Below are 19,409 nucleotides of genomic sequence, written 5' to 3' on the forward strand. Positions count from 1 at the left end.
TTGAATGACGTCATCTTCGGGTAAGTGTCCTGCTGGGGTGCCTTCTGTATCAGGAAGGGCAGCTTTCGTCCTCAGCTTCAGCTTCTTGTACGCAAAGCAGCTAATGGCAGCTACTAGTGTCAGGTATATAAGGATTGTCCAAATACTGGGGTAGCGGACTGCGTCATGGAAGGACAACAGCTTCGGTTGGTTATGGAGAATCTGGCTACGCAGTTTGTTTAGGTCATCTAGTTTGATGTCATCAATGTGTGCGCTAAGGTTAAGTGTGGGTAAAATTGGTGCGTTTACATTAAAGTCAGGAAACAATATGGGTTGATAATTATTCCTATCGATTGATGGGTGAAGATTATAACTTCTTGATCAAGTGCGATTTGGCAGTTAATTGGTACTTCAAAGATTAAGGAGCCTTGAAGTTTGATGAATTCCTCTTGGTCGTAACATTCTAGATGGAGGGTTTCCTCGTTAGGAAGGGCTGCAGCATATTTATTAGAGAAGTCTAGTTGGTTAAATATTGGTTTGGAGACTTTAACTTCAACTGGTTGGCAGGTTGATTGACCTTGGTTTTCCAACGGCTGTACTGCACAGGGGCTGGTTGGTGATATCTCTTGTAGGTTTGTTTTGTCGCAGAAAAAGAATTTCTCTTTAATCTCTTGACATTCGATTGCCCGATATGAGAAATGCAACTCATTTTTTAGCAAAAATTTATTTTTTGGTATTATAACCTTAAACATGCTCTGTTTATAAACTGGTAAAGAGTAAAGGTGAAAATAATTAAAATCTTTTTGATTAGTTATTGGAATTCGAAGAAGAAATGTAATTTTATTATTTAGGACAAAACTATCTAGTTTAATTATTTGTTTATATAATAAGGTATTTTCTAATGAGACTTCTAAAGGCATATGCTTTACACCAAGTAACTTTTGAATTCGTTTTAATTCACTAAATAAATCTTCAGTCTTAATTATACTAGGAAGTAAAATTCTTAATTTCGAAAATGTTACAGCATTTTCGATATCCTGGAAATTGAATTTTCTTTTTGAATATTTAAACCTAGCGTTTTCTGATTCTCTTGTAAATCTTTTATTAATTTTTCATAACGTTCTCCATCGGAGGCGTCTAAATTACCCGTGATACTTTTAAATATTGAACCTATACCATTGATAAGTCCTCGCGCGATTCTGTGTGGGTGTGGTACTATTCCTTTTAGTTTCATTTCGACTTGGTCTTGTATTATCGTTAATATTTTCAAATAGTCAGCTGTTTCTGATTTATGTCCCGTGTTATTATTTAGGGTATTTGTTACGTTGGCTACCTTTCTTTGGAGTTTGTTGACTCCTGTTATTAAGGGGTTAAGTTCATAGTAATGTATAATAGTATTCGTGTATTCTTCAATTTTTGCTTGACCTAATTTAAGTGGTAATAGTCCAGGGTTATCTGTTATTTTTTCAAACTTGATTTGTTCTCCAAGTGTGTATGTTACTTGTAGAAATCTGAAATGGGATGAAAAAAGGACAAAATTAGTCGAAACTATATTTTGTTTTTAAAGGTCGTTTTAAATTAGATAAATGGATTTTCTCTTGGTTTTCTAATTTAGCGGTTTTTCTTTCTAAATTAATGTAGATTATTTTTGAGGGTTTGCCAAATTTAGCGCTGGTTTTTTGCCTAGTATGTTTTTTAGGATAAACCATTTGGTCTTCTACAAATATTTGGGGATCGTCTTTATTTACATTAACTTTTGCAGCAAGTTTTTCTTTTGTATTTATTAGTTGTTCATTAATATGAGAATACAACAGTTTACTTTTTTCTTTATGACTGGATACATAGTCGCTGAGAATTAATTGATCTAATTTGATGTCAAATACATCGTCAGATGTAATATGGCCATTTATTTTGTCTATATGTTTGAATTTGGTCACAGAATGGATAGTGTGATTGTAAGCTAAAATAGCATAGATCATTTTTTGATTTATCGGTGTGTCTTTAAATGTTTGATTATTAAGAAGTCTAATATGTTCGGATAAGGTGGAATGTAAGCGTTCAATTACACCATTGGATTCAGGGTGATGTGGTGAACAAAAATGAACTTTAATTTTGTGTAACGTTAATAGTTCTATTACAACAGTGTTTTTAAATTCTGTTCTGTTATCTACAATAATCTGTTTTGGAACTTCGTGGTGTGAAAAGTAACTTAACATATTGTTTACAATTTCTATCGCAGTTAGGGAATCCAGAGGATATGCTTGTGCATATTTTGAAAAACTATCTATAATTGTAAGAAATTTTGTTTGTTCTAGAGTGTACGTATCGAGGTGGATTATTTCGAAAGGTCTTGTTGCTGTAGGGGTAATATTCATGGGAATTTTAACGGAGTTTCTTTCGTATTTACTACGCGCACAAATTTCGCAATCGTTTATATACGTCTGAACAGAGCTTCTAAGTTCAGGCCAGTAATATTTGTCTCTAAGTTTTTTAGTTGTTTCTTCAATTCCTCGGTGATTACTCTTACTTTCATGATAATTTTGTATTAGTTCTTTTATATCGTTTTTATTAGTTACATCTATGAGTTTAATAAGACAACGTTTAAATTTTATTGAAGGCCATCTAAAATGAGTTCGAGTGACTTCACAAAAGGGTTCGTATATATTTGGATCAACAAAATTCAAATGGTATTGTTTATCGGGTACGATATGTTCTTTCATAAAATTTAATATATCTTGTTCGAAATTGTCATTTGATATTTGAACAGTAATTCTGCGTTTTTTATTAAATAAGATCTTAATAATAGGTTTTGCAGGGGAATGTAGAATATTCTGTATAAAGATCTGATTTGAACCGTAATTTACTGCGGTTTCAGAAATAGGTATGCCTACAATGGGATCTTGTTCGGCGTTTGTGTGGATTGTTGCGTCATCAGGGGGTATGTCTGGTTCATCGTCTGCTTGGGCGATAACAGAAATTCTATCTAGGTCAGGGTTTTCGTCATTGTTTTGGCTGGTGTTTTCGGACAGTTCTTGACCTAGTTCAAGCGATTTATTAAAAGCGTCTATGTATGTTTTTAAGTTTTCGAGGCCTGGTGTTACCTTTGTGTGAATTTCTATACGTGATAAGGCGTCAGCGTTGGTATTAAGTTTACCTTTTTTGTATATGATCGTATAATCATATTCCTTAAGTTTTATACGCCATCGAAGTAATTTTGAAGAAGGATCTTTAAGGGAAAAAAGCCACTGAAGAGGTTTGTGGTCAGTTATGATGTTAAATTTTCGACCAAAGAGATAGGGGCGGAAATATTTGGTTGCCCAGACAAGACATAAACATTCTTTTTCAATCGTCGAGTAATTCTGTTCTGAGTCATTAAGGGTGCGTGATGCATAAGCTATAGGGAGGTCTTACAGGTGTCAAAACAATTTTTAAATTCATCATTATGTTCGATTTTTGCGCCTTTCTTCAGACATTTAGTTAAAGGTTTCGTTAATTTAGCAAAATTATTTATGAATTTGCGGTAGTAACCTAAAAGTCCTAAAAATCCTTTAATTTGTTTTGTTGTTTTAGGAATGGGAAAATTTTTAATAGCCATGATTTTGTCAGGATTGGATTTGACTCCTTCGGGTGTTACTACATGTTTTAAGAATGCAACTTCGCGTCTCAAAAATGCACTTTTATCGAGTTGGATTTTAAAGTTTGATTTTCTTAGCCTTTTAAAAACGTTTCTTAAACCTGCCATATGTTCTTGAAGGGATGTTGAAAATATTATTATGTCATCTAAGTATACAAGACATTTTTCGTTTTGAATTCCGCGTAAAATTGAATCCATGACCCGTTGAAAAGTAGCGGGGGCGTTCTATAAGCCAAAGGGCATACGCAAAAATTCAAAATGCCCGTTTTCCGTATTAAACGCTGTTTTTTCGATATCGGATTTATTCATTTCAATTTGATGAAAACCAGATGCCAAGTCTAGGGTACTAAAATATTGGCATTTACCTAACTTGTCTAGTAAATCAGTGATATTAGGTAGTGGATATTTATCATTGATTGTTTTTTCGTTTAATTTCCTAAAGTCGACTAATACGCGCCATTTTTGTTTATTAGAAGCGTCCAATTTTTTTGGTACAACCCAAATGGGGGCGGACCAGGGTGAATTAGATGGTCTGATAATTTTTTGGTCTAACATTTTCTTTATTTGGGATTCAACCTCTTTTTTGTGAATGAAAGGGTATCGATATGATTTTGTATATACCGGAATTTCATCATTAGTCTTAATGTTATGTTTAATTTCGCTTGTAAAAGTGAGGGGTGTGCCTTCTTTATAGAAGATATCTGAAAATTCTTTACAAAGATTTAGGATACTTTTTCTTTCTTCTGAATTAAGATGGTCAATTCTAAGTTTTGAAAGGTCTAAATTTGATTGTTTTGGGGAATCATCAAAATTATTAAAATTAATTGTTTCAAGGAATTTTCTATAGAACTGCTCTATTTCTATTGGTTCGTTATATCATTACAAAAATCTAAAGTTATGGGATTGCAAGTATTATTTAAAATAGTTGTTATTGCTAACCCGTTTTTTGCTATTGGTAGACATTCAGGTATTTCGCAATTGTGAAATTTTTGGTGAGGAATAATTATTTCGCCATTTTTTTATTGTTGTTTTTATTTTAATTACTTGTTCTGATCTAGGTTTGATAGTGATACAGTTGACTTCTGGTTTAGTCTGATGGTAATGTAGTTTTACTCTTGCATAGGGGGTAACTAAATAACCGTGTTTAAAATCTAAGTTTGCTTGTAAATCTTTTAAGTTATCTAATCCTAAAAGTCCATTAAAAGTATTATGAAATTTAAATAAATAAAATTTAAGACTTTCTTTTTGGGGTAACTTAAATATTCTAAAAGCTGGTCAAATATTCTAGAAGCTGGGTCAATAAAAGATTTTGTAGATCCTGAGTCAATTAGGATTTTGATATTTTGTTCGGGGAAAACATGTAAGGTAGTTCGCTGATATTATTAGCAGTATTTATAGATAGAATTAGGGGTTTTTTGGTCAAAGTTGGGTATCTTCTGGGGCTAATTCTTGAAAATTTTGCTCTTCATCTTCGTAAGGAGCATTTTGTACGGTATAGTCACTTTCTGGGGGTTGATTCTCGAAGTAACCTTGTTCATCATAAGAAGTATATGGATATTCGTCTTCAGTAGAGTCAAGTTCAGTATTATAAACTTCTTCCGTAATGGGTTTAGGGCGGTTTTTGTTATTATTTTGGAAATAATTTCTCTGATTGGAAGTAGAAGGCTGATTTGTGTTATTTGTACAAATCGACATGGGGGTTGCTTTCGGCAATTGTCTGTTAGGGTTTGGTCAAAAAACATTATGTTGTTTGCCAATGACTTCAGAATTTGTCCTTAAACGGAGTGGTCTATAATTAGAGTTTTGTCTAATATTGACAGGGCCAGTTGGAAATGACCTGGTTTGATTATTGAAATGTGGTGGCGTTTGATAGTGCCTAGGGGTCATTTGTTGTTGGGGGTTTGTTCTATTGTTATTATTATTAAAGTTGTTACTGTTATGGGGTTGTGAGTTTCTAATAGAATTATTTACATAGTTATTTTGAAAATATTTTGTATTATTTTCTTGAAGCACAAACTGTATGGCTTCGTCTAAGTCTGTTGGTCTCATACATCTAATAGTGTTACCTAAGGGATCTCTTACTTCGGAGATCAAGGTGGTTAATGCTAATTTTTTATACATTTCTCTTTTAATAGGGGCTGTTTGAACAGGTTCTTGTGCATCTACGTAACTACATAATAAATTTAATATTTCTAAAACTCTATCATAGTAACTTTGTGGTGATTCATTGCCTTGTTGGCGTAGCATTACTAAATCTCTATTTAAACAAGTTTCATCGCGTCTGTCCGCAAAGTTTCTATATAAAGTATTTTTTTAGTTCATCCCAGGTGGAGACATTTTGTACATTAACAACTAGTTTTGCATTTCCTGATAATTTACCTATCAAGCTGTTTAATATGTATATATTTTGAAAATTTTCAACGTTGGTAGCATCTTAAAAATTATCAATAATCGATTTACAGATAGCAAGATATCGATTAAGCTCAGATGGGTTACCATCGAATTGTGGTACACAGTTTAAATATTCTGTTTTGAATTGTGCCATTTTATTTTCTAAAAATTGATTTTCTTATATATCTAAACCTCTAAAAATTAAACTTTGAGTATTTTTTATTTTTTTAAGATTTTCCTTAATTTGGAAATATCTAAGTTAAGTTCTAGATTATCTTGATTTTTTATTAATTTATTATCATTTAACACTTCACTAATTTGAGTAGAAGCGGAGCCAGAGCAAGCTGAAGGTTCGATTTTTAAATTCTTTAAATAGGAACTTAAATCCTCAATAGACATTTATTATCAATAAAAATTATTAATGGTTGCACTTACATAAATAAGGCGGCAACTGCCATTCTATGAGAAGAAAAGACTGGGTGGCGATGATGTCCAATTCCAAGTCCTAACCCTCGCGAAACTGGTCAATGTGGTACCAATCTCCAATCAATGCGTGGATGCCCAGGATGCACGATGCACTTTACCGGAATTATCACACACTTAACTTTTGGTCTTTAGCGAGAAGTCCAATTTTCGTTCGGAAAGCTCTCGACCGATGTTCGATTGCCAATTAATCGTAAACGAACAATCAATATACGATATATTGATTTTTGACAATCCTACCGACTGCGCCAATTAAAATTCGATACTACGAATTAATGTTTTTAAAAAAACTTTTATTTCGTTAATAACTATAATGCGAGTAAAATAATAATAATACATATTATATAAAATGGTATGTTTAAAACAATGGCTTAGCTCTGACTGAATTCGTAAACTAAAAGCGAAAGCATAAAAAGTAAATGAAATTGCTTATACAGCTAAAAATAGACTTAACAATAATAATGATTTTATAGAGTGAAAGGGGTATGTAACTCATGCCTTACTTTTTATTCACTCATTGACAAGCATTTGCTTCAACTTTCAAGGCAACACTTTTCTGATAAGTAAATGCTTATAAGCGCTTACTTGATTTTATTCACCTCACCCAATATAACCCGCTTACTACCTGCCCTACAAAACACGAAGAAAGATGTGCCCAAACAACAGTTTCAAAATAAAATAAAACGGAACGGGACGGAGCGATATCAATAGCAATCGATTCGATAAAGATCTTAATACGCGAGCTTGGAAGGGGCCGGTCAACTGCCAACAGGTGGCTCTTACCTAACCCGATTCACACTGTCAACACCAAGACAAAGTTTAACGTAAATATTAAAAATTTAAACGGTATTCAAATACGGAAAAAGTACTGGTATTTCGCTCGAAAGGTATGGTACGACCTTACTGCGACGAATGTGTCGGCTTGGTGGACCTGGAGCCTTTTTATACCCATGGCAGGAATTTGGATGGCGACGACTCACGAACATCCTCGGAATAAATCGTTGGATAAAAATGCGATTAGGAAAACTTAATGGAAATAGAGTTTTCCGTCATGAAAACGGTACGGATTTGTAGCCCATGACCTTATATTGTAAACAAACTTAGTTTTAGCACTCAAAACCGGGTATTACTAGGTAAAAACAGCGGGACAAAAGTTGGTCACATGTGTAGTGTACAAGAAAACCAGCTTTTTAGGAAAACCGCGGGTAATCGAATCATGATTTATATTATATTTGCCGAACAAGGCATGACCCTTCATTTAACAGGGCTTTCCGAGGTAGGTAAATCTTGAATCTTGCATAATGGAACATGTAAACATCACAACAGCATGACAGGAAACAAGTTAAAAATTATTGAAATTCATGGAAATAACTGGAAAACTGAAAGCATATTGATGAAAAACCTCTCAGTTTCAGGCATTTGTGGTTCTTTACTGTCCTAAGAACAACAAGGACTGAAAACAATGAAGGCAGGGACTTCAACATAGTCAACGGAGAATATTATATCATATTTTTAAGAAAATATTTGGACTTAATGAACTGTTTATTGCCATACAGTTTTCCTGGTAAATTGCTTCAACTTACATCAATATTTTTGGCGAAGTTAGATGGAAAATTGTCATTTAAAATAATATGTGACTCTATAAGGCAACCGTTGGACCTACTAAGTTGAAGTTGATAAAATGTCTTTTATTACCACCCATTTTTGTTTATTAATAGTTTATAGATCAACCGTTTCCCATTTGACATATCAAAGTGAGGTTAGCTGGAGGTGAGGAGGTGATTGACAGAACTTTGTCAAATATAAAATTAAATGCTCCCCTGTTCATCAAAATTGGCGGCAAGTTATTAAGGGTGGTTCGTTTTAAAATGAAAGCACTCTGTATCAATTAAGGCTTAATATGATATACAGATTGGCGAATGCATCACTACACATATAACGTTCCTAACAGGCGAGATATTGCAACGCCGCTGCCGCGACAGTACGCTGGTGTTCGAGGTTCGAGCCCGATTATTTTAAATTTTATTTTAGTCAGCCGACGTAAATTTTGCGGCAAAATTTTGGGAAATTAAAGCGTTATTCCTATTCAAATAAAATATAAACTCTTGAATGTAAACATTATAAAAAAATAGGAAATATTAAAACTATAATAATAAACCTAAATAATGCTTTAAAAAAGGCTTAAAAAGACCTCCTTTCGCTAAAATAAAGGTAGGTAGCCTATCGTAAAAGCTGTTTCTTACTTCCAAAAGAGTTTGAGGTAAACTGGAATTTGCAGATTCAACAGTTTTGTTTCTCAACTTCTTTGAATTCGTTGGCCTACTATTATGATGTTTATTACTAGTCTCCTTATGATAACCCCACCAATAAAAGTCATTTGGTGACAAATCAGGAGATCTTGTAGGTCATTTAATATTGCCAGTCCCACTAATAAGGGGGTTTGAAAAAGTATTTGTTAAATTTTTTTTTTACTCTTACCACATTATGAGCAGGACAGCCATGTTGTTGAAAATAAATTGATCTCAGTTCTATATCAGGAAAGAGTTGAACGGAACTTAAGGTGTTTTTCGGCATTCAAAGTACCATCGATGAAAATGGCCCAATAATATGACCGCCCAAAACAACAGCTTTTTACTTTTGAGGGTATTGAGTACGGAACTGAAAACTTCTGTGCTCGTTTCCCTGAGACCAGTAACGAATAACGGAAGGATTATGTTTAGTGAAAAGAGGATGCTCCTGAAACAAAATATTTTTTAAGAAATTTTCATTATCATTAGCCTTTTCCATCATGGTTTCGCAAAATACTATTCTTTGCCACTGGTCTTCAGGAAACATCTTCTCAGTTTTGGAATATTCAAGATATTTGTATCCATGTTTTTTCCAAATACTCGTTACAGTTTTATGGTGCATACCCAGCTCCTCTCCATCATTTCTGATCGTGTTGATTCCAAAACTAAAGCACTACAAACCATTTCTTCCCGCCGTTTTATCTCCTAGACTCTTTTAATAGGTGGTTCATGAGCTTTGATATGACAATTTCTATATTCATGCAGGCAAAAAAAGTCTCAAAATTTGACACGACATTTAAAATAGTTTTAGCATATGAAATCGGTCTATTTTTAAAATTTACTGAGAATAAATCTCTGCATTGTACTGCCGAATTGCTTCCATAAAACTATTTAATCAATTGAACTTTTTCAGAAGGCTAAGAAATAGCTATAATGATAAATATTTAAAAAAATTAAAATAGCGCTTTAAAACTCAACAGCTGTTCCTTCTTGAAACCTGCATTTCAGCCATGCGGTCACTTAACTCTTGCATATCAATATTAGCTCTTTAGAGGATTTTCTCGCCTTTATTAGTTCCCCAAGTCATTCCACTTCACTTAATGGCAAAAAGAAATAAAATTGAATTTTTAAAAATTTGGTATTTTTTTGAATAAGCTCAAAAATTCTCAACTTTGCTTACTCTCCTCTTATAGAATCAAAGATCCCCATGTTGAGGGTCGAATTTGAAATACCCTGTATATATTTTTTTTCTTTTAGCCCATTGGAAATATCATCATGTACTCAACATATTGCTGATAGCCAAGGCTTTGAAATAAAGGCATACCGAATACCATGCCCGGAAGAGCAATTACGAAGTCCGAGATTAATTAGAGTTGCAGCATTCCAGGTAAGGAATTGTTTTCTTAATACAAATTAATTCGAACATGAAAATGTTCATCCTCAAGGCTTCAGATTTCTATAGATAGAGTTCTATATTCAGGTTCTATAGACATTAGCTAGGATCTAGACTTAAATAACCTCTTCGATTCCATTTAAAGTTATTAAAATGTAATTAAAGAGGCAAAAAACTTAGAGTATTTAAATTTAAAGAAATTAATACCAACTTATGGTACATTAAGTGGTGAAATTTATCATATAGTCAGTCTAACTCATAGTATAGTGCCGAAAAAAAACTGGGACAGCAAAATCTACCAAATCTCTTGGTCTATTAGAATAATATATTTTAATATTGTCAAAGTTAATTTAATTTTGTGACAGCCGCATCAACAAAATCGCAACAAAAAGCGATAATATAAATTCGTCTGATGGATGGAGTTTTTATAAGAAGAATCGCAGAAGAATTGGGCTTTAGTAAAAATACCATTTTCTTAGCTAAGGCAAAAATTGCAGAATATGGAATTATTGTAAGAAATCCAGGTTCTGGTCGACCAAAAATTTTAAACGACATTCAAGATAGAGACTTAGTTGGCTTTCTAAGAAACAATCCGTTTGAAATAGCAATAAAGGTGAGAGAAGACATGCATTTGAAAACGTTTGAGGTAAAATGGCAAAATATATGTGTAAAGATAACTTGGGCCTAGAAATCAGAATTTATTACGCTTAAAGATAGATGAAGCGTGGGACCAAATAACTGAAGAATATACCAGAAACTTAATTTTAAGTATGCCACGACGTTTGCAAGCTGTAATTGATAACGACGGTGCGCTTACTAAGTATTAATAATTTTTTTATTCTACATTATCAAAAAAAGATATTATTAATATTATTAAGTCATATGAGAAGATATTATAAGTTAGTTTTGATTTATTTATAAATTGTGTCCCAAATAAAAATAAATATCGAAAAATAAAAATGTTTTGTATCAATATTATTATTTAAATATGTAATTACTACCTGAATGCTCGCGTGGTATTTGAAAATAATAGAAAAGTTCTACTGAAGAACTTCTTTGCAAACAACATTTTTCGTTTTGCCTTCTTCTAATATGTAAAAATATCTAAAATATATAAATATATTTTCAACGTTAAAAAAGTTAAAAGTTTAAAAAGAAAGAATTTTCGTAGAAGAAGTGTTCACCTCTTCAGGGTGACGAAATTTTCGAGAATCTGTTGTTTTCATTAAAATAAAATTAAATTGAAGTGTTTTACAGTTTTTTTCCGAAAAGCAATTAATTTAAAGATAAAAAGATGTTAAAACCTTAAAGGGTGGTTTTAACCCCTTAAAAAAAAAAACAAAAATTGGAAATTAAGTAAAAAAAAAATAAAAATTACGTGTTTCACCGGTTTTTTAAAAAGTACATAGTTTCGAAGCTATGATACATAAGGGGTGGCTTCAACCCCTTCCCGATGGAATTTCAAAAAATCCCTTTTTAGTGGACGCCTAGATGACCATAGGAATATTGTCCCCAAATTTCATATTTGCAGGTTTTACCGTTTGGGCTGTACGTTGATTATCAGTCAGGACAAGTCTTTTTATATATAATATTAATACTCCAAAAATTCATAATGCGTAAATATGCATACCATACCCAAGGAATGCGACTTACTATAATAGACCAGGAGACAATTCCCTACTTAAATTTTAAGATCCCATTTTTTTTTCGGCACGATATTACATATCACATCTAACTTATTATACGCGAATTATGTACACAAGCTGGCGAACTTCCTTTTAAAAAACTTTTATTATTTACTAAAATATACAGACGATATTTTTATATTAAAATCTTAAAATTACTTGAACGATTAGACGAACAGCAACTGGCGTAATGTGACCTGTAATTATTTCATATATCTATTTACACTATTAATATGATTCTTCGGCGTTATTTTTATGGTTTGTGGATATCACTCCTTCACTCTTAGAGTTTTTAACGTCCTCGTTAATGAACTTTTGTAAAAGTTTTACAGGAATTGTTTATCTAACCTATTTTTTGATACAAATAAATGCCTAAAACTAAAATACAAAATGTTAAAAATAAAACAATAATTATTATATACAATTTGCTTGATTTTGAAAAGTTGCTTAATTTCTATATCTTCAAAGCTTATATCTTCTAATAAATCTTCTTGAATTTTCTTAGGGTTCGTAAGATGTCAAAGTTGTATATTTATGGATAAGTTGGTATTAGGGACAGTTTTAATTTCTGGCAAAGCTATGGAAATATTGTTAATTGACAGAGAAAATGTATCATGGTTTATACGTCACATTGACTTTCAATAAAATGACATTAAGTTAAAGTGACCTTTTCGAATTGATAACAGTTTTCGTAAATTGTTTCTGTTTTTTTTTGTTTCAATTTTCGTAAATTGTAAATTGTAATTTTTTAAAATTTACTAGGTATAATTAGGATTTTAGATTCATTATTAGGATTTGATACACAAACTTAAGGCTACATTTATGTTCATTAAAGATAGGTTCCTTAACTACCAGAATTGCCATTTCTTCTAAAATTAAAAATCCTGATTTACAAATTAAACTTAATTCAGATATATGATTAAGGGACCATAGAGATTTTTTAGGATAGTACATTCTTAAATAGTCCCAGATTTAAATAATGTTTTTTAAGGTAAGTATTTCCAAATCTCGTGTTTCTAAATTTGCAAATGAGATCATACGAAGTAATTTTTTTAGGTAGTCATTTAAATTAGAAAGCTGTTTAAACTTATTTTGTAATAATAGAATAAATAATATATCGTTTTCTAAATTATAAAATTTAGTACGAATGCGATTGGAGTTTTCATTAGCAACCTTTACATTTTCCTGGAATTGTCTCATAATATTTTTTGCAAATGAACTGAGTTCATTAATCTTGTCCATGGATTTTATTTCATTTTGCATAGGTGTCATATGTCTTATTAAGTAGTTTTACTAGGTCATTAACTTATGTTTAAAACAAAGATTTATTACGATGATCTAAGAGATTACTTTACTTATTTTTGTAAAATTAAATGGGATATAGGTGGAGTGGTAATGACTTAGTACTAGGGATGGAGAGATTTCTTTCAAGTTATATCCATTGTTAGGTAGTTTTTGAACTTAAAGTGCTAGGCATGGGCTCTTCAGGATCAGGAGGATCAGAAGGCTGCAAAGAAATCGGTTTTTGTCTCATTCTTTTTATTTTTCTAATAAGAGTTGTGGTAGGTTTTTTCTTTGGCATGTCTGTTATTTTATTTTTGTTAATGTCTGTTACTTTTATGGAAATGTAGGTCGGGTTAATTTTATTTCTAAATTAGGTTTTCTGTAAACTGTTGCGTTCTCTGGAATGTTAAGAGGAGTTTCTGTGTTTCTGTTTTGTTTTTGTGTGTTATGTTATTGCTTTTGGAAAGTTTGATTCTTGGTATGTTCATGGAGTGGTAGAACTTTGCTTTTTCGTTTTGTGATATTGTGATGTTATTTATTATTCATATTATTATATTATTTATTATTCATGGTAAGTTCATTAAAGTAGTGGTGGAATGAATGCTTTGATTGTAAATTAATGTTGCAGATATCATCAGATTTTGGAGACTCTCGTCAGGATTTTCGACTTTTAAAGTTCTTAAGTTTTATAATAATGTTGAGTGCAATCATTCTACGGGACTTGGGACTGAGGAAGAGTTGCCGAGAGTTGTGTAATCTATATAGAAAAGCTGACAGAATTCTTTAAAGAGGCGGTTTTGAAATTCTCTACCTTGGTCAGCAACTATTCGTTTTGGAACATTATTATGATGTGCAAAATAATGTCTCAATTTATTTAAAATGGTGATGGCATTTTTGTCAGCTATGTAATATGCTTGGGCATATTTTGAAAATATTTTGACTGTTAAAAATTGGCAGTTTGAAAATTGAAATATGTCAATGTGTAAAGTTTTGAAAACTTTGAAAAACTTTTTTTGAAACTAGTTTAGAGGAGGCATTGCGTTGACATGCGTTGAAATTCGAATTTTAGTTCTTCATCTCCAGTGTTCCTGTCGATTTGTCTTATTTATTTTAATAAAGTGGTGGTTTTTTCTGAAGGGTCTTGAAGAATGAGTATACTTAAAATCATCACCATAGCTAATGATGACTCTGTTTGATGCATAGTTGACCGGTAGTTCTGAAATGCGTAGTAACTTTCCAAGAGTATCATTACTCGAGTGAACTGTTACATCGATATCGTTGTCGTTTATATCATTTTGGTCATTGTTTGAGTTAAAAAATTGATTTTCAGCTGGAAATTGGGTTGAAGGTAGACTATATCTTTATTAGACTATATCTAGATTAGCTATTGTGTTATCAACATTTGGGGCGATGGATTCTTGGTCATCTTTTTCATGGACATTAATCTCAATGCGAGAAAAAGCATCAGCTACAAATTTTTTTCCCTTTCTTGTATTTAATCTCTAAGTTAAATTCTTCTAATTTTAACCTCCATCGAATTAGTCAAGAATTGAGTTTTTTGATCTTAGAGAGCCAAACTAAAGGGTTGTGATGAGTGTGTGATCAGCAGTCAACAATGGCAAGAAGATTTTTCTATAGTAGAATAATTTGTTTCGGCCGAGTTAAGGGTTCTTGAGTAATATGCTTGGGTGATCGTTTTGTGATAATACACTTTCCAGCGCGATGTTGGAAGCATCGGTGGTTAGTTTAAATGGTTTTTTGAAGTCGGGATATTGTAAAATTGGAGAATTTGTGATAAGTTCTTTGCATTTTTAAAGGCATCAATGTATTCGTAATTACCTATAAATTTTTCGCTACTTTTTCTTAAATACCTAGTTATAAGAAAAATAATTCTTGAAAAAATTCTTATAAATCGGCGGTAGTAGCCAATAATAGGATCTAGAAAGGCTTTAATCTTTTTTTGAGTTTTTGGCATGGGGTAACGTTGGATGGCTTTGATTTTTAATGGATTTGGTTTGATGCCGTCTGATATTATGACATGGCCTAGAAATGATACTTCTTTGCAAAGGAATTCGGACATATTTGATTGAATTCTTAGGTTTACTTCTTTAAGCATTTTAAAAATTAATCTAATGTGATCTATATGTTTTCTTTGGCACAATCCAAACAGGGGGGAATAGAGAGCGATAGATGGCCTAATAATTTTATTGCCTATTAATTTTTGAATTTGGGATTTAATTTCAAGATTCATGGCGGTGGGTGTCAATAGGATTTTGCGTAGATAGGCCTATTATTATTGTTGCGTATCATGTGTTTGGTTTGACTCCTGAAAATTAAGTCACAGTCTTCGTGGTACATGATATCTCTAAATTCTTGACAAAGAGGAAAAATTTGTGATTTTTCTAGTGAAGATAGATGAAAGATAGGTAAAATTGCTATACCGTTTTCATAATTTACTGCAATTATTAGATAATTTTTACAGCTGTTCTCAATTGGTTTTTCTAGTCGTTTATTGAAAGCAAGAAAAAAAGGTTATGGTCTTATAATCTATAAGAGCATTTAAAATTTTAAGATCTTTTAATCCAATCAGAGCATCAAAACAGTTCATATAAGATATCTTCTTCAAAAAATTGTGCAATATTTGGGTTGATAATAGAGTCGGAGGCTCCGGAATCTATAAGTATCGTTGGGTCTATTTCAGGGAAGTAAATATATGATAATTCTATTTGCTGAGCTATATTATTTAGGTCAATTGTTATTCGTCCGCTGATATCCGAAAATTTTCTTCTTCAGAATAGCGATGGTTTGTTCAGTAATATTTTCAGGATGTGCTGGTTGTTAATACTCCTCTGTATAGTCTACTGAGGATGTATTTTCGTTAGTATAAGGACAGTTCTTATGTTGATATTCTGGAGGTGCATATATTAGATAAGGGTAGGTTTTTACATTTGTTAATTCTTAAGATATAAAGTTAGGAGGACCAGAAGGTCTAAAGAACTTTTGATTGTAAGGAGGATTTTGGCAAACTCTCGAAGGGCCAGCAGTGGATATAGTACACATTAGTGTTGGTCGTTCTAATATAGGTTTGTTAATGTCGAGGGGCGAAAACATTTATGGTCGCTTGAGAATTTTAAGGGGTTATTAAACTGTAAGGAGGTAGAGGGCCTGGTTTCTACCGGCATGGCATGATTATTTTAATTAAGGAGATTGGTCAGGAAATCTCATTGGTGGAATTCTTGGGTTAAGGTTCTTCACCATTGTTTGTAGTGGGTGACATAAATTATTAGAAGATTGTTTAAAATAGGATAAAGAATGGTTAGAATTCGTAAAATTAATTTGCGACTCTACTATATTATAATTCAATACATATTTTAAGGCCTCATCTAAAGGTAGGTCTTTGTAATATGAGCTGAGCATTGTTTGTAACGTTTGAGGTGAATTTGCAGTCAATATTAATACAGATGTGTTTTGAACTTAATCATTTAAAATTAATCTTCAATTTAAATCTGACACTTCGCATTGAATTTTAGCGGAGATTCTTTAAACAGAAGTTTTAAATCTTTCTACAAAATCTTATATATTTTTATTTTTATAAATTTTGAGATATTGAGAGTAATTGTTGTAAGAGAACATGATATGTTTTAGGGTCTCCAAATTTTCGTCTTAAAGCTTCTTTTAGATCTTGCTAACGTTGTAAATCTCGCCGAGTTAATAAAAAGTTGCCTGCTTCATCTACTGATTTACTTTTTACAGCTCCTAATACTACTTTATTTTGATCGTTATTTTCATTTTCATAAAGGCTATAAAATTCATCTATTGACATGATAAAGCTTTCTAAGTGATTTTGTATACCTGAGAAAGTTGGTAAAAGAGATATATGGAAACGAATGTCTTCCATATCTGATAGTGTTTCTTCTTGTGGTGAGTTTGAACTTAAAGCTTGATTTGCAAAAAGATTTTTTTAATACTTGATGAACTATGTGAATCAGTCAGCTAAGTGTTTGATCTTCACTTTCTTTAATAGTAGTTAATCCTAAAGAAAACCTATATTTCCTTAAAGCAGCAGTAGATGATTTCGTGGATTTAGGCATAAAATAGTAATATATAAAAGTAGAAAAAATATGGAAATTCAGTAGTTAGTTACAATACAATCAACGTATCCATAAAGCTTGTAGTGTACTGGTCTCTGGATTTGCCTCAGGAATGGTCGGCTTAAAGGTCTAGGTTTTAAGGAACTGGTAACGGAGAACGCCTCGACAGCTCGGTCGATGGTCTTAATCCTAAAGTCACTGGCCGTACGTCAGGATTTTTGGCTGTACCAATTTTTTCTGCCGACTCTGGAGATTTTCCAGAACTTTTTCACTGACACTCTACGAAGTTTGTATAGGTCGGATATAGGGCATTATCCTTTATTGCAGATTTAAAAATTATTTCTATTCAATGATATATATTATAGGGTAGAATTGCCCTATCCTGTTCGCAACGCCAATTATGTATACAAGCCGGCGAACTTAAAACTTTTATTATTTACTAAAAGATACACACGATATTCTTATATTAAAATCTTAAAATTAATTGAACGATTAGCCGAACAGCAACTAGCTTTGACACTGGTACGTTATCTGTAATTATTTCATATATCTATTTATACTATTAATATGATTATTCGGCGTTATTCTTATGGCTTGTGTATATCACTCGCGTATAACTATTTTAATTTTCATCACTCTTATTTTAATTTTAAAGTTAGAAGGTTAAATTTCGGATAATTAAGATAATTAAAAATTAGTTATGCAGGAAAATTTTAATATCCGAAGTATTAACAGACAAAAAATACCTAATTTTAAACTGATATAGCGAGAATACAAAGAATAGCATACCTACTGCGGATGCTATACAAATAATAAATAATTATTATATTGTTGCGAACGCGTCGTCGCAAATTATAATCTTAAACCAGCAGGGTTTAAAAATGTTGATTTAAAAAAGTTTTACCTAAAATAAAGTAAAAAACTATTATAATTCGTTACGACTCCACACTCGTATTGATGATTAAATTTTAATTGGATAAAACCTCTAGAAAAAAAATGCATATTCTACAAATTGATGCTGCGATGTGCTGCAATACGGATTGGTTTGTAGACATGGCTCCTCTTTTAAGTTTCTCCAATGTTCTCTTTAATAATATTCTGTAGGGCTTTAAAATATCCAAAATATTCCTGTTTTTCGCGACAAACAAATAAAAACTATAATGAATATTATTAGGAAATAATATACAGGGTATTCCGAAACTATTGTGCCAAAATGTAATGGTGGGCAGTTCTCCCCAAAACAAACGTTTCTTACTTCTTAGCGCATTAAGGTCTGCGCAGTGGTATCCAACCTCGGACATGGGGAAACGTGATTGTACCGGAAACCGTATTAGTAAATGACAAAAACACAAGGAAAATTTGGGAGAGAAAAAAATACGTGTTATATTTTAAAAGATGTTCAAAATTCTTACCAATCGCTTGAATTCGACTAAGAGCTGCCTTTTATAGAAGAGATCTTCCTAACTTCAAACAGTATGTAGGAGGTTGATGCAGGAAAAAAGATGTTTTACGCCCAAAGAAATAATTTGGATTGTTGAGGGATATTAGAAAGTTATTAGTTAACTCCTCAGAGTTATTAGAATTAACACTTTTAAGGTTAGTCACCTTTCTCAGAATGCAATTAAATCAAGAAGAGGTGTATAGTGTTCATAGTTAGAACAAAAGAAACCACTGGTCTTTTCGGAATATTGGTCTTGTAAATTTTACAAATACCATACAGGAGTGGAGTTGTAGGATTTATTAGATATAATGCGCGGAAAGTCCAGAAACATCTATCGTTCATCGTGCATCACAGCTGCATATTTCAAAGACCCACTACCCGTTCAATTCTCACAAACGATCTTCATTTCTTTATGCTTATAAGATTCAATTGAACCAAGATTAAAAACCATTGAACCATGCTGCACACCGTACACTTTCTTCTTGGATTTTGCAAAAACAAGAAATTAATGTTGATTTTTCGAAAAACATTTTATTTAGTGATAAAGCAGTATTTCCCATTCTAATAACAAAAAACAAAAGTTGCTCAGAGCAACCGTTTTTGGGATAATCTTTAATTCTGAATGCGGCCTAAATAAAAAATGTATGTTATTTAGAATGCAAATGTATGTTATTTAGAATGCATTTTTTTCTAGGAAAATTCAGTTTATCGAGGAATAAATAAATCAAAAACACATCCAG

At 32.0% G+C, this 19,409-nt stretch overlaps 1 protein-coding gene across 2 annotated transcripts in view; it reads left to right on the top strand.

Moving 5' to 3' along the window:
• Positions 1-19,409, top strand: part of LOC126750594 (beta-ureidopropionase) — a 155,922-nt gene that overhangs the window by 44,064 nt on the left and 92,449 nt on the right. For both annotated transcript variants that reach the window (XM_050460243.1, XM_050460244.1), the window contains exon 3: positions 10,033-10,162. In XM_050460243.1, coding sequence (XP_050316200.1) covers positions 10,033-10,162 — 130 coding nt within the window. The remainder of the gene's footprint in view (positions 1-10,032; positions 10,163-19,409) is intronic.

This window comes from Anthonomus grandis, chromosome 2, assembly GCF_022605725.1.
Source record: "Anthonomus grandis grandis chromosome 2, icAntGran1.3, whole genome shotgun sequence".
NCBI lineage: Eukaryota > Metazoa > Arthropoda > Insecta > Coleoptera > Curculionidae > Anthonomus > Anthonomus grandis.